At 43.9% G+C, this 13,856-nt stretch overlaps 2 protein-coding genes across 4 annotated transcripts in view; one reads left to right on the forward strand and one right to left on the reverse strand.

Moving 5' to 3' along the window:
• The first annotated feature begins 1,624 nt into the window (after nt 1-1,624).
• LOC106817586 lies at nt 1,625-11,197 on the forward strand. 2 transcript variants are annotated; one of them, XM_014822266.1, is made up of 11 exons: nt 1,625-1,764; nt 2,036-2,184; nt 3,910-4,063; nt 4,584-4,681; nt 5,010-5,160; nt 5,451-5,566; nt 5,939-6,079; nt 7,254-7,386; nt 8,071-8,340; nt 8,437-8,630; nt 9,129-11,197. In XM_014822266.1, coding segments are annotated over exons 1-11 (1,509 nt in total). In that variant the 5' UTR covers nt 1,625-1,763; the 3' UTR covers nt 9,231-11,197. The 2 variants fall into 2 exon arrangements, with proteins under 2 accessions (XP_014677752.1, XP_014677751.1); XM_014822265.1 differs by having other exon boundaries at nt 1,625-1,756.
• Nucleotides 11,198-11,382: 185 nt separating this feature from the next.
• Nucleotides 11,383-13,856, reverse strand: part of LOC106817587 (hydrolethalus syndrome protein 1-like) — a 4,551-nt gene continuing 2,077 nt past the window's right edge. The window contains exons 3-4 of one of the 2 annotated variants that reach the window (XR_001395077.1): nt 12,366-13,011; nt 11,383-11,773 (exon numbers count right to left, since the gene is read on the reverse strand). Coding sequence is in view for 1 of the 2 variants with exons in the window: in XM_014822267.1 (XP_014677753.1) it covers nt 12,572-13,011 (440 nt within the window). In the remaining variant the exon portion in view is untranslated. Of the gene's footprint in view, nt 11,774-12,329; nt 13,012-13,856 lie in introns of those variants that run through there. The other variant, XM_014822267.1, reaches the window with a different exon arrangement.

Genomic DNA, 13,856 nt, shown 5'->3' on the forward strand with positions numbered 1-13,856 from the left:
TCTCTCTCTCTCTCTCTCTCTCTCTCTCTCTCTCTCTCTCTCTCTCTCCAGCGCGGCTTGTCATCGCTATGGTTACCGCGCTAACACAATGAAGCAGACGGTCGCTCTCCCTCCGTTCTCACGCTATACACGAAATAATGACATCCGCCAGGAGAGACGGGACACGGTGCGCTCCTGCCGCGCAACCACGCACGCACGCACACACACACACGCACGCACACACACGCACGCACGCCTGCACGCACACACACGCACGCACGCACGCCTGCACGCACACACACGCACGTACGCCTGCACGCGCGCACACACGCACACACACACGCCTGCACGCGCGCACGTACACACGCACAGCTGCACGCAAGCCTGCACGCGCGGCACACACGCACACACACGCACACACACGCAAGCCTGCACGCGCGGACGTACACACGCACAGCTGCATGCACACACGCACAGCTGCACGCACACACACGCACACGCACGCACGCACGTACGCACGCGTGCACGCACGCGGGTTGTGTTTTGGGAAGGTGATCACCATTGATATTAAACGTAATGTATCTACATTTCTCTGGGCGGGGGACGACAACCGCCCCCCCCCCCTCCCACCTTCCCCTCCGCTAGTTACGGATATATATATATATATATATATCGCCGCGCCGTTAACTCCTCGCCCGTTTTACCTCTCTCAGCAAACACCCCGTTCAACGCACCGGTCGCGGCGCTTCGCTCACGGCTGGCGACAGCAGCGCCCCTCGCGGCGGGTAGGTGGAGAGCGGTCCGGTGGCAGCAGACCTCGGTCGGGTCCCAGGCGACGACGACGACGACGAGGCAATTTTCCGGACCAGCAAAGCAGAGCATCGGCCGAGTGTAATGATAGGTACTGCTGCGATGAGTAATCAGAAAGGTCGCCAGAGGTCACGAAAACACACGTATGTAGAATTCAATGGCCGCGTGAGAGCGAGTCGGGCAGACGGCGGCTGCTTGCTTCAGTGGCTCCCTGCGAGTAATGGTTATATATTCCCGTTTCGTTACCGAAAAAATAAATAAAATATGCCCAACCATATGCTATCGCCTCTCTGCAATAAGCATGTTTTGTCAATGACGGATAACACGGATTCCATATTGAAAACGCCTCACGTCTGAATGCACGCATGTGAACAATATTGTGTGTTTGAAGCGGATATAGGGGATTTGAACGAGACCGTAATTAAAATCGTCATGAAATATTATTTTTTTTAAATAGCGGGTTAGTCTAGACCGTAGATATCATATAACAACATGTTATATGATATCTATGGTCTAGACATGTCCATATTGAGACCAGTCAGTTGTTTTTGCACTGAGTAGGGGAATTGAAGCGTGGCTGGGTGATAGCATAGACTCACAATATCATAGTATCATATTATATATTATTATTTATTTATTATTTATTGAATGTTGATTATATTATTAGTAATCTATGCGAGTACACGAGTGATCCACTTGCACGGCCGCCAATGAGAAATCATTTCCAGCCGTGTTGTTGTTGCCAGCACCAGCGCACCACTACGCGCACGCCATCTATGGTGTTTACATTCGTAAAGCGTGCGAAGCACCATACAAAATTTAATATAGAATACATTCTATATCTATATTCTCCTGTATTCTATATTCTATATATATGGAATCACTTTTTGCGTAACTCTTGTGGTTTCCCACAGAGTGCGAATAATATAGGCAGCTACTAGCTACACGAGATAGAGTGTAACTAAGAGTAAGAGAGTAAGAGTACCATAAGTGATTTGTAGCCGTTCTGGGTTGACCTAGTTAGTAGTTATTCATGCTCTCGCCTAGTTAGGCTAGTAGTAGTAGTCGTATCATGAGTCTGACATAGTCCTACTACTACTAGTAACTAGTACTAGTACTACTACCTCAGCTCAGGCTCAGTAATTGCTGTGTAACCAAGTCTGAGCACTACCTCATATACTCATAGTGGCAGTGGTAGTGACCTGCTCATATATTTAAGACCTGCATGCTAACTATACTGGCGTAGTGACAACCAAGTTTGAAGTCAAGATGCACCCTCAGCCGCATCGCATTGCTGTCGTGATATTTGGCCGTTATCCTCAGCCAGGTCGCAGTAAAACCCGACTGACGCCCCTATTGGGAGAGGCCGGTGCTGCTAAAGCTCAGCTAGTGATGGTATGTTACTATAGCTCAAGGGGTCGTTGTCGTAACAGGTACTACAGATATGTACCCGAGGTACATATATGTATACACAAAGTGTACCAGACTTGTCCTACAGAAGTGTACCCTAACCCTAACATTAACCCTAATCCTAACCCTAACCCTAACTCTAACCCTAACCCTAACCCTAACCCTAAACATACCTCATATAAAAATATAAACATAATACTAAACAACCTAAAACTACCTCGGGTACATATCTGTAGTACCTGTTACGACAACGACCCTTCGTGCGTTAATATACGTTATGATGCTACGTGTTACGAGCGGAGTATAGTCACAGGGCTGCCAACTCTCACGCATTGACCGTGAGACTCACGCATTTTGACCAAATCTCACGCTCTCACGCTGATCTTACAATATCTCACGCACAGCAAAAAAATGCTGAGATCTCTCACGCATGAATATCTCTTCACGAATAAAACGCTGAAATATATCTCACGCACAGCAAAAAAAATCTTACAATATCTGAAAACAGTCACTTTAGTATGCACCAAATTGCACAAATTGAAGTTATAAAATGCAAAAGCTCCCTACCCACGACCACCCCTCCCCCTCGGTCGCTTCGCTCCCTTGCATCTCACTCTCACCTATCACCCAATGTTGGCAGCCCTGTAGTCATGTTAGTTCATAGTTGGCGGGTACACATATTGTTCGTTCGGTGTACATGAGTCATAAGTTTATAGCTGCTAGCGCTAGCTATATAAATTACTATATTAGATAGCTAAGCTATGAAGCCGTTCATGCTGGTTGTGGGCTGATAGGGTCTATAACCCCCAGGGTATACTATCGAAGGGTACCCTGGGTACAGTTTGATATATCGGAAAGTACCTCAGTGTACTATACGATATGTCACTGCGTACCCTGCATTGTCCCACCGTACCCTGGGTACCCTGTATGTATTTCCGATGTTGTAAAACTAAAATATAAAAGCTGTAGCTCTTCGTTTAAAAAAAAACGGAAAAAGACAAATATAGTCAAACATAGCATACATTTTTCAGAGTGGCTATATGCCCGGCAGCCGGCATATATCTGACAGCTGCCGGGCATGCTTTTCGATTATCCTAAATGCCAGGCAGTTTTTAATTTTCTGCGTTATCTCAAGTAAACAAGGGTTAGGGTTAGGAACTGCCGGGCATTTAGGAAATCGAATACCGTGCCCGGCTGCCAGGCATATAGCTACAGCGTACATTTTTATTGGATTGTGAAGTTTTGAGGTTTCTTCTATGTGATTTGGTAACTTGACAGAGTGTATGTATTACGACATGAGTTGGCTGAAAGTCAGGGTACGGTGGGACAATGCAGGGTACTCAGCGACATATCGTATAGTACCCCGAGGTATACTTTCCCATATATCGAACTGTACCCAGGGTATACCCTCCGATAGTACCCTGGGGGACATAGACCTAGCTATCAGCTGGTCGTGGAGCAAAGTGCCATACGGTGATATACATAGGTAGAGATTAGTAATTTTAAAATAGAGATCGACGAGGTACGAAGTATGCAAGTGTAGAAAGAATATACATTTTTGTGTGTACATATGTAATATATTCATCTCATTTTTAATAACAGCAACAATAATAATAATAATGATAATATTGATATTGATTGGAATGGCCAACTGTATTTTCTGTGGTTTATTGATATGTAATTATTTGTTTATCACTGTTGATTTTTCAGACTAACCAGTTGCTAGAGAAACTTCTCCCAATGCAGACCCAGGCGAAGCCTATGGAAGGATACCAATGCGAGTTTGCAGTAGAAATGCATTACTCGTCTGGCAGCAGAAAAGGCATGGCCAACTGGCTTGCGGCTTATAAACATCGGTATCCGGGTGAGTGAAATCGCAATAGTGTTGCTGATAATGCTACCATGACTAGAAATACGTGCAGATGGACTTTGCACATAGGTACGCTGTAAAGCAGCCAAATGCTGAAATGAACTGTGACATTTTGTGGTGTAGTACAGACCAGGGAAAAAATAACATTTATTTTTCGGGGGCTACTTTTCAAGCTCGCGTGCATGAAAATAGCACTCTAAAATTTGGTTTACATTGAACTCTATGCAAATTTACGGGGGCTCTTTTTGGCATTTCGGTGGCTAAATCGCCCCGAGCCCCCGTGTATTTTTTTCACTGGTACAGACTGTACTTCTGCACTAGAGCTAATTAATGTCAGAATTCATATAATCGGCCATACAGGTACATGTGGCTAGGTCTAAATTCAAGGACCAGGTCAGGAAAAACATCCCTTCATGTGCCATCACACTGTAAGTTGGTGCTTTCCTTATTTTTATGTGCTTGTGATATATGCATTCTAAAACAATGAACACATTTTTATCTGGTTTACTCGCAGGTTTTTCATGGAGAGTGCAGGAGGGGAGTGACTTGGGTGACAGGATGCAGAAATCATTCTGGACTATGTTCAAGCATGGGTTCACAATTGTGATAATAGTGAGTCGCAGTAAATAACCTGATGGGGGTTGTGGTGGGGGTTTCACACTCATATAGCACTGCACTACATACTCATATAGCAGCACACCCTCTTTAGAAACGTTTTTCTCTTGTAATGTAACGCCTTAAATTGACGAATGCCTGCATCTATTGTGAGTTCCATTGCCATCTAGTTTTATTATTGAGCGAGCAGCGCAATCTATGTATCACTTGCAATGGCGAACACAATCTGGTTTTGTTCTATTGACGTTGATAGCAACCCTATTGCTCTGGTTGCTTGCACGTGCAACACAAGATCCTAAATTTATGTTTTTCACTTCTGCGATAGATTGGCAGTGACATTCCAGGGCTCAATCTCATTCATATCAACGATGCCGTCGAGAAATTATTGCCAGGAAACACGAATATGGTTGTTGGGCCGGCAAAAGATGGCGGATACTACTTAGTGGGCTTGCACAGATCTGCCATCCCTCAGCTAGGTACTGTCATTATATTTGTACATTTATTATAGTTATTACAACAAATAAATGAAATTTGTCCCTTAATTGTTAATGGAAGGTAGCGACTAACAACAAGTCAGTGTCGACACCTATGTGTGCTGGAAAAACAACAAGTCTCTAATGCTCTACCTGACATTTGAGTATGATCTGTTATCATTCTGTTATTATGTTATAATATTTGCCACGAAAATTTACGTGGTCACAAATAACTGCTGCTATGCAAACTGTTAATTTGGATCTTTGTAGTGTTATAATTGGCTTTTTTGCAGATTCGGCATTTAAAGGCATTGACTGGGGCTCAGAATACGTATACAATCAGCAGATGCAGTTGGCTCGCTCCGTTGGATTAAAAGTGAAACCGTTGACAACAGTGTTAGAAGATGTGGTAAGAGGGATAAAATGGAGAGACTAATTTTGTTCTTGTAGCAATATACCTTTTAAAAAGGGATATATGAATTCGACTTTTATGAAAAATGTAAATATTTGCCTTTTGAAAAATTGAAAACTAATACTGTAACTAACTGTAGAAATACATTCAACGTGATAATTAAAATGTTCGTTTATCACCCTAGCAAATCAATCTCGGAATTTTCAAATGTCTCAAGGTTTTGGGTCGAAATTCCTGATACAGGGGGAATGATGACAAGATAACTACAATAATGCATGAAATTCCTCACCTCCATCTGTGATCATTAACGTTTTTGTCGGTTGGCTCGCCTCTGTATTGCCAGGCTAACTAACTTTTGTTTGTGGGTAGGATGTGCCGTCAGACATGGCAGTGTTTGAGCGATACACCCATGTTAGTCCAAAGCAGCTCGTCAGCCCTACGTGGACGATAGTTGTACCCATGCGAAATGAAGTTCATCACGTCAAAGCTGTCGTGCAAAACGTCGTGAAGGTAGAGGAATTGAAGTAGCATCGCAACATTCTTTACATAAATTATAATATTCTGAAATAGACCTCATGAACATTCTTTAATTGCATGTTAAAGTGGATAAACCTCGTAGCTAGATGCATATATATACCTACTGTGAGATCGCCTATGTTGAAAAAATTAACTACAACTTATTTGTATTGCTACTTTCAAAACATTCCTTCATAAAATCTAAACGAAAGTTACGAAAGTAGCACCACAGGATGTTTACAGTGTTTACACATGTCGGTCCACAGCCGAGCGAACGTTGTGCTGCATTAACAGTTCTTTTCTGTGATAACACATGTTATACTTTATTGTTCGATGTTTACTCAGAACGAAATTGTGAAATTTGTTTAAATCACATGTTATCTACATTACATATGCAATCACGAAACAAATATAGTGTTTTCGTGCCGGGAACTATTTGCGCTAGCGTAGGCCTACTATTTAGCATCCTCTGACACTTCGCTCAACATAATATACTGCGTCTGACGGGGTAATTCAAAATAGTCATCTTCAGAGCACATTTGTGGGTCAATGAGAACATTTCGTGATGTTTGCATACTGCAAGTATGCTCACAGTAGGTGTATATAGGCTTTTTGTTGCGAGGTTTATCCACTTTAAATCATTGCTGGCATCGCTGTGTAGGGTCAGATGTCGCATTGGCTGTACAAGTTTATTTCGTCTGTGTTCAGAAGCACACTAAAGCCCGGCGCACATGTGAGTAATTTTACTCAAGTAAAATGACGCATGAGTCATTTTACTCACGTGTGCGGCAGATTTTCGTTGAGTAATTTAACTTGTGCGTCATTTTACTCGATATCAAACGTGTTTGATAATTTTTGACTCATTTACTAAAATGACGTCATTTTACTCAACGTGTGCGCGCGCGCTGAGTAAATTTACTCAACACTGGTACTCACAGCGCATGCGTTTAAATCATTGTGCGCCCAGTATTGGCTGTGCACAGTCACGTGATCTGCATTACCACTTGATTGCTGGATGAGACCACTGCATTCCTTGAGTAATTTTACTCACGTGTGCGGCGAACGCTGAATATATTACGCGTGAGTATTTTGACTCATGCATCATTTTATTTGAGTAAAATTACTCACGTGTGCGCCGGGCTTAAGATGTTTTTTTTTTTGTACGCAGAATGCTCGATGCCTTTCCAATATCACGCTAGTGTTTAGTGATGATGGGAGCACAGATGGCAGCACCGTGCAGGTAGAAAAGATGCAGCAGCTTTATGGATGCCAGCTCACAATAAAACTGGTCACTTCTGAAGGTAATAAAAATTCATTTCACAATTTCTCACCTCTCCGCTAATGTTGTATAAATAAACATTGTATTCACAGGCTGAGAGTATAGTATTCGCTATATCATTATCTGAACTGAGTAGATTAAACCTTGTGGGTGAACTGCAAAAGGTAGCAGTACACATTTTGCGATGCAAATTTAGTGTCTACTTTAATGATAATGTAATTTCAGTGGAAACGACAAGAAAAGCTCAACTCAAGTGCTCCTATATATGGCAGCCTGTATTCCTGCGCTAATAACCATCTAAAATGCTGTTCATTTCATCAGGAGTCTATCAATATTGATCTTATTGATACTGATCAATATTGATCTTATTGATACTGATCAATATTGATAGACTCTGGATTTAATCGAACTCTGTCTATGTTAGTTAGCTATGGCACTTGCCACTAGATGGCAGCAGGACATTACTGATAAGTTTCCAAATTACCACAGCCTGCGTAAATCGTTCCCGTAATCGTCAAATGCAAAATCCCACCCTCCATCCTCACAATGCCACCTCCCCCTCTTCCCGCAATGCAAAACACGACACGTAAATCATCGCTGTAATCTGCATTGATATATTCCGTTGCCGCGTGATATATTCTGACATGTGATATACTCTGACATGTGATATATTCTGACATGTGATGCATTATGACGTATGTGTCAGCGAGGCGCGGGCGTGGACCGGTGCTGAACGCCGGCGCGGCGGACGCCGACACGGACTGCCTCTTGTTTCTGCACTGCGACTCGCGGCTGCCGCGTCACTTCGACGATCACGCGCGCGACGCGCTCTCCGTCCCCGGCGCCGCCGCCGGCGCTTTCCTGTTTGCGACGGACTCCGTGCATGACCCCGAAGCAAGGTCAAAGGTCACGTCCTTGTTCGCGTGGAGCATGCGGGTCTTGGAGTGGGGCGCCAACGTCAGGTCCAAGTACTTCGGTGAGCGTCGACATGCATTGTTCCAATGCACTGTTCTTTCAATGTTCTACACCGTGAATTGTTCTAACGCGCTGTTCTTCCTATGTTGCTACGTAGAGATGCCGTATGGAGATCAGGGACTCTTCATGAGCAGGCGCGTGTTCGAGCGCGTCGCCGGCTTCCCTCCTGTTCCTCTCATGGAAGACGTTGCTTTAGTCTCTCGTGTCAAACGACTTGGACACATGCAGCTGGCAAGCTGCGACCCGTGCGTGTCCTCTAGTAGACGCTGGCTAACCCATGGAGTGCTGAAGGTATGTATGTACATGTGGTGGGCCTAGCATGATGCTCCAACCTACTCATATGATGTTAAAACTATGGACAGCTTCCTTATTCTCTTTTTCTCTCTCGCTGCCTATCTTCCCCCCCCCCTATCTCTCGCTCTCTTTCTTCCTCCCCACTCTCTCTGTCTCTACATGCCTTTCCTCCTCCTTTCTCCCCCTCTCTCTTTCTCTTTTGCTCTCTTTTTCTGCCTTGCTTGCTCTCTCTCTATTTTGCCACATCCATATCCCATAATCCCCTTCTGCCTATCTCTCGTGCTCTATCTCTTACTATGTTTTTCTTTCTCTCTCCCTCCGTACTTTCTCTTTCCCCCTCCTCTCTTCTCTCTCGCTCTTTATCTATCTTCCCCTAGGCCTTTTCTCCTTCATTATTCTCCCTCTCTCTATTTCTCCCTTGCTCTCTTTCCCTCTCTCTATCTCGCCGCATCCATTTCTCACATTAATAAAGATTTGCTTCTGTATTTGTAACAGGTTACACTGTTGAGTCAGTTTATCCTGGCAGCTTACATGGTGGGGGTTGATCCCAGGAGACTAGCACAGTGGTATTATGGTGACAAGGCCCTTCTTGGATGAGCAGGAAAGACAGGTGCGGCCTCAGCCCCCAAACCTGTGTGGCGGCCTCAGCCCCCAAACCTGCGTGGCTGCCTCAGCCCCCAAACCTGCGTGGCTGCCTCAGCCCCCAAACCTGCGTGGCTGCCTCAGCCCCCAAACCTGCGTGGCTGCAGAACAAGGTAATATATCTGCCGGGTTTGGCTTGGTTTTGATTTGGATTGATTTGGATTGATTTGGTTTTGATTTTGATTTGGATTGGTTTGGATTGAGAATGCATTTCTGACATACAGGCTGATGCAAAAGCTTCAGACTACTGTAGTGTCCCCTGGTGTTCAAATTTTTTATGAACGAGATTACTTGTTGTGAATTCCACTGTTGGTGTTAATGGACCAAAAATTAGCGTAGAGGTCATGTTTAACTGTGAGATGTTATCCGATGAGATATGTGTAAGCAGATGTTTCTATGTTCATTTTGTCCTGTTAAGGATAAGAATTTCACTCTGCTAAAACCGTGTTTGTGTAATGCCGCATTTACTCTGTGATTTATATCATGTTTTTGTACGTAGGAATAGAATTTCTGTGTGCACACTGCAGCCAGTTGTGTTTAAAACAATAGCTGGTGGTGTCAGTCATTTGGTGGTTTTGTAATGGCATTAGGATGAGGAAAACGTAGAAAACCCCTGAAGAGAGAAAGCGCAATCAATGCAATTTTAATTGATGTAATATATTGGGATACTACACGCAAATTGCTACATCATGGCAACCATGGTAATTCCTACCATATTATTCTAGAATAACCTTGTTGTGCAATTCCCAGGAAGCACGCAGATATATATACAGGTTAAATCAAGTGAATACTAATTATTCATGATAATGATGAAATTAATTCTCTACTACTTCTACTTTTTTTTTCACATTACTTATTTCTATTTTCTTACTTACTTACTTACTTACTTATTTTATTTTCAAATTTATTTACTTGTTACTCTGCCGATACCTGGTTTAATGAATGATGAGCTAGTCACATTACTGCATTACAGAAATATGTTATAATGTTAATAGCATGAGCCTATGTATGCTATAAGTATACATAAATTAATGGCAATAGGCAGAAGACGTTTGTATGATCATACTAGAGTAGTTTACTACATTTCAGGGAATTCCCAGAGCTGTGAAATAATACTCTATGCAAATATATTGAGTATTTACACATATAATTCGTATATGTAAATTGTCTGGACAGCTGACTAACCTTGTCACGAGTGAAATCCGGGTGAAATGTGTGTTCGTATAGATGTTAGGCTAACGCTCCATTCATCATCATCATCGTTACTCATTAGAGGCTTAACCTCACGAGTCCGGGGAATCCGATCACCCGTAGTGGTCGCGAATCCACCGTTTGAATCTCAAACGTTCTCGCATCATTCTAAGGAGTTGTCCTTTGTCCATTCCCAATACTCGCTCAATTCTCAGCCATTAATGAGGAAATAATTAGGAGTGTTCCCAACTTTGATATCATTAATGATTAATGATTGATAATCCTAACCCTAACCCTGGGATTAAAGTTGGGAACACTCCTAATGGAGTATCACCCAGATGTTACACTGTAATTTTGTTTAGTATCTTATTATTTACACAAGCCCAAAAAAACAACTGTTATTAGATTTGTTAGGGTGAGCGACAGGTTTTGATAGAATGTTTTACAATGGTTTCCTTTTTGTCACGTGTATCTTGAATAAAGAATCAAAACCAGGATGATGATAGTATTGATACACAATGGCACTTGCTTGCTTCTGCAATGGACGTTTATCCAAATAGCTTATTGTGAATCTGTGGTGAGAAGTAAAATGTGATATTATACAATACAGCAAGTAAAAGCTATTACTGAGTGTATAAGCCTGTAATATGAATAAAACAAGAGCGTATTAAGAAGGTAATTAATATACCTTCTTAATACGCTCTTGAATAAAACTCACTTCCATATTCAAATATTCACGTTTTTATCGTTCACATAATGAATATTTTTGTTTATTTGGTCGCTGAGGTTTTATTACCCTGTTGGTTTAATTGTACTTCATATGTTGGCACTTAATGTGATGATTTTACTCATACAGTAGTAACACACACGTCATTTGGCTCTGAAGATAAAAAAAACTTCCATCAACAACACGTTTCTAGGAATGAAAGTTTAATCATAATACAATCAGCATAGTGGCAGCATACTATACAGTTCGATTAAAAAAATGCTTCTTAAAGCAATAATTCATAACGTTGCTAGCACCCTAACCTAAAGGTACATGAGCTAACGAAACTCCCAACACACCACATACAACACAACACACACAAACAAGCACATATACACATACCAAACTACACTACACGCACGCACGGCGCACGCACACACGCACATACCAAGCAGTACACTACACGCACACGCACACGCACACACACACACACACACACACATATACCAAGCAGTACACTACACGCACACACACACATACCAAGCAATACACTACACTACACACACACGCACACACATACCAAGCAGTACACTACACGCATCTGCCAGGCGCACGCGACAAACAGCATTCTGTGGGCTCTCGAATGGTCCGCACATACAAGCAGTTACAGCTAAGCGCACGCGCACGCACACGCACACACACACACGCACACAGCAAGGTCACATTAACCAAGCAGTACAGCTAACGCACACACGACACATACCAGCAAGTAGACTACACTACACGTACACGCACACACACACACACACATACCAAAGCAGTACACTACACTACACCACACACAGTACCAAGCAGTACACTACAGCGCACACGCACAACGCACACGCAGCACGCACACGCACAACGCGACTACGCACACGCACACAGCCAGCACACACACACACACACACACACACAGCAGCATATACGTACAAGCAGTAGCACTATCAGCTAGCAACGCAGCAGCACACACACACATACCAAGCAGTACACTACACTACACACACACACACACACATACCAAGCAGTACACTACACGCACACACACACACATACCAAGCAGTACACTACACTACACGCACACACACACACACATACCAAGCAGTACACTACACACACACACACACACATACCAAGCAGTACACTACACGCACATTACGTTACGCACGCACCACACACTAAATCACGCAGCACACACCATCTCATTAAACCACGGCGAACGACAATGCGCGACAACAACTTGGCGAGCGATCACAACAGCGATGCCAACCTCGACTCCGAAGGTCACGACCTTGACCTCCACCACGACCTCGAGGTGAAGACGTCTCGACCCCGGCATCATCCGAGACCCCACCCGAGGCTAGCGGTTCGTCTCCGCGAGCACGGAGCGCACCTGCCATCGCAGCGACTGTCGCTTCTTTTCCGTTGGCACGACGTACGCCGTCGGCGTGCGGCGTGGTCGCCGCGGCGACGGCGGCTCGTCCTGCGTCAGCATCCGCTCGCGGACTGCCCACCGGAGGGCGCTGTGTCTGAGCGTGCCCGGCGGAGGCTGCGCGTCCCAGATCTCGCGGTACGCGTGGTATCTGTCGACGGGGTCGCACCGACGATCGAGTCTGCCTGGCTCGGCCTCACCCAGCGATGGCCGGATGAAGGAACGTCGCGCTCGCAGACACGCGTAGTCCTCCTCCTCTTCCTCTTCTACGCCTTGGGTCGATTCGGGGTAGCGTGCTGACCTGAAGCTAGGTGGCGCTGATCCACGCTGCGGACGCTGTCGCAGGTTCCACCGCGGTGGTCCGCCGTCTGGCGAGAAAAAAGAAACAATTGCGGATCGAATCGGTTGACGGTTTAGCGAGAGATGCGAAACGGCGTAAGTTTGCTGTGCATGTAGTAGCGCGAGGGAGTAAGCCGTGTTAATTAAAACGGCACGTTCTCGCAGCAATACGCATGGATATACCTACTATGAGCTCATCTATGTTGTCAAAATTCACTAGAACTTATTTGTATTGCTACTTTCATAACATTTCTTCAGCAAACCTAAACAGTGTTACGAAACTAATAATTTCAATGTTTACACAGAGTTTACACATCCGGGACATGGCCGAGCGATCGCAGTTTTCATTAACAGTTCTTTTCTACGATAGAACAAGTTATTATTCATTATTCGATGTTTGTTCAGTACAAAATTGTGAAATTTATTAAATCATATCGTTATCTACATTACTTATGCAATCAGCAAACTAATATAGTGGTTTCTTTCCAGGAACTATTTGCGCTAGCATAGGCCTACTGTTAGCATTCTCAGTCCCATCGCTCTATGTATATCTGTATGCTGAAAATACAGCATGAAAATAGTCAACTTTGGAGCACATTTCTAGCTCAATAAGAACATTTCGTGATGTTTGCATACAGCAAGTATGCTCACAGTAGGTGTATGTAGGATTTTTATTTCGAGGTTTATCCATTTTAACTATCCACCACTCTCTATCTTAATCTTCATTTCTCTCCCTTGCCTGCTAACTGTTTCTCTCTCCCTTCCCTCCCTCTCTCTGTCTATCTGTCTGTCTGTCTCTCTCTCTCTCCCCCTTTCTCTGTCTCTCTCTCTCTCTCTCTCTCTCTCTCTCTCTCTCTCTCTCTTTCTCTTTCTC

Source organism: Priapulus caudatus, unplaced genomic scaffold (genome assembly GCF_000485595.1).
Source record: "Priapulus caudatus unplaced genomic scaffold, Priapulus_caudatus-5.0.1 Scaffold1781, whole genome shotgun sequence".
NCBI classification, from domain to species: domain Eukaryota; kingdom Metazoa; phylum Priapulida; class Priapulimorpha; order Priapulimorphida; family Priapulidae; genus Priapulus; species Priapulus caudatus.

Bases quoted from the DNA above. Each gene is read 5' to 3' on its own strand.
- LOC106817586 (XM_014822266.1), top strand. The intron at 6,080-7,253 runs GTAGAGGAATTG...TTTTGTACGCAG, and splicing joins TCGTGCAAAACGTCGTGAAG to AATGCTCGATGCCTTTCCAA. The intron at 8,341-8,436 runs GTGAGCGTCGAC...GTTGCTACGTAG, and splicing joins CGTCAGGTCCAAGTACTTCG to AGATGCCGTATGGAGATCAG.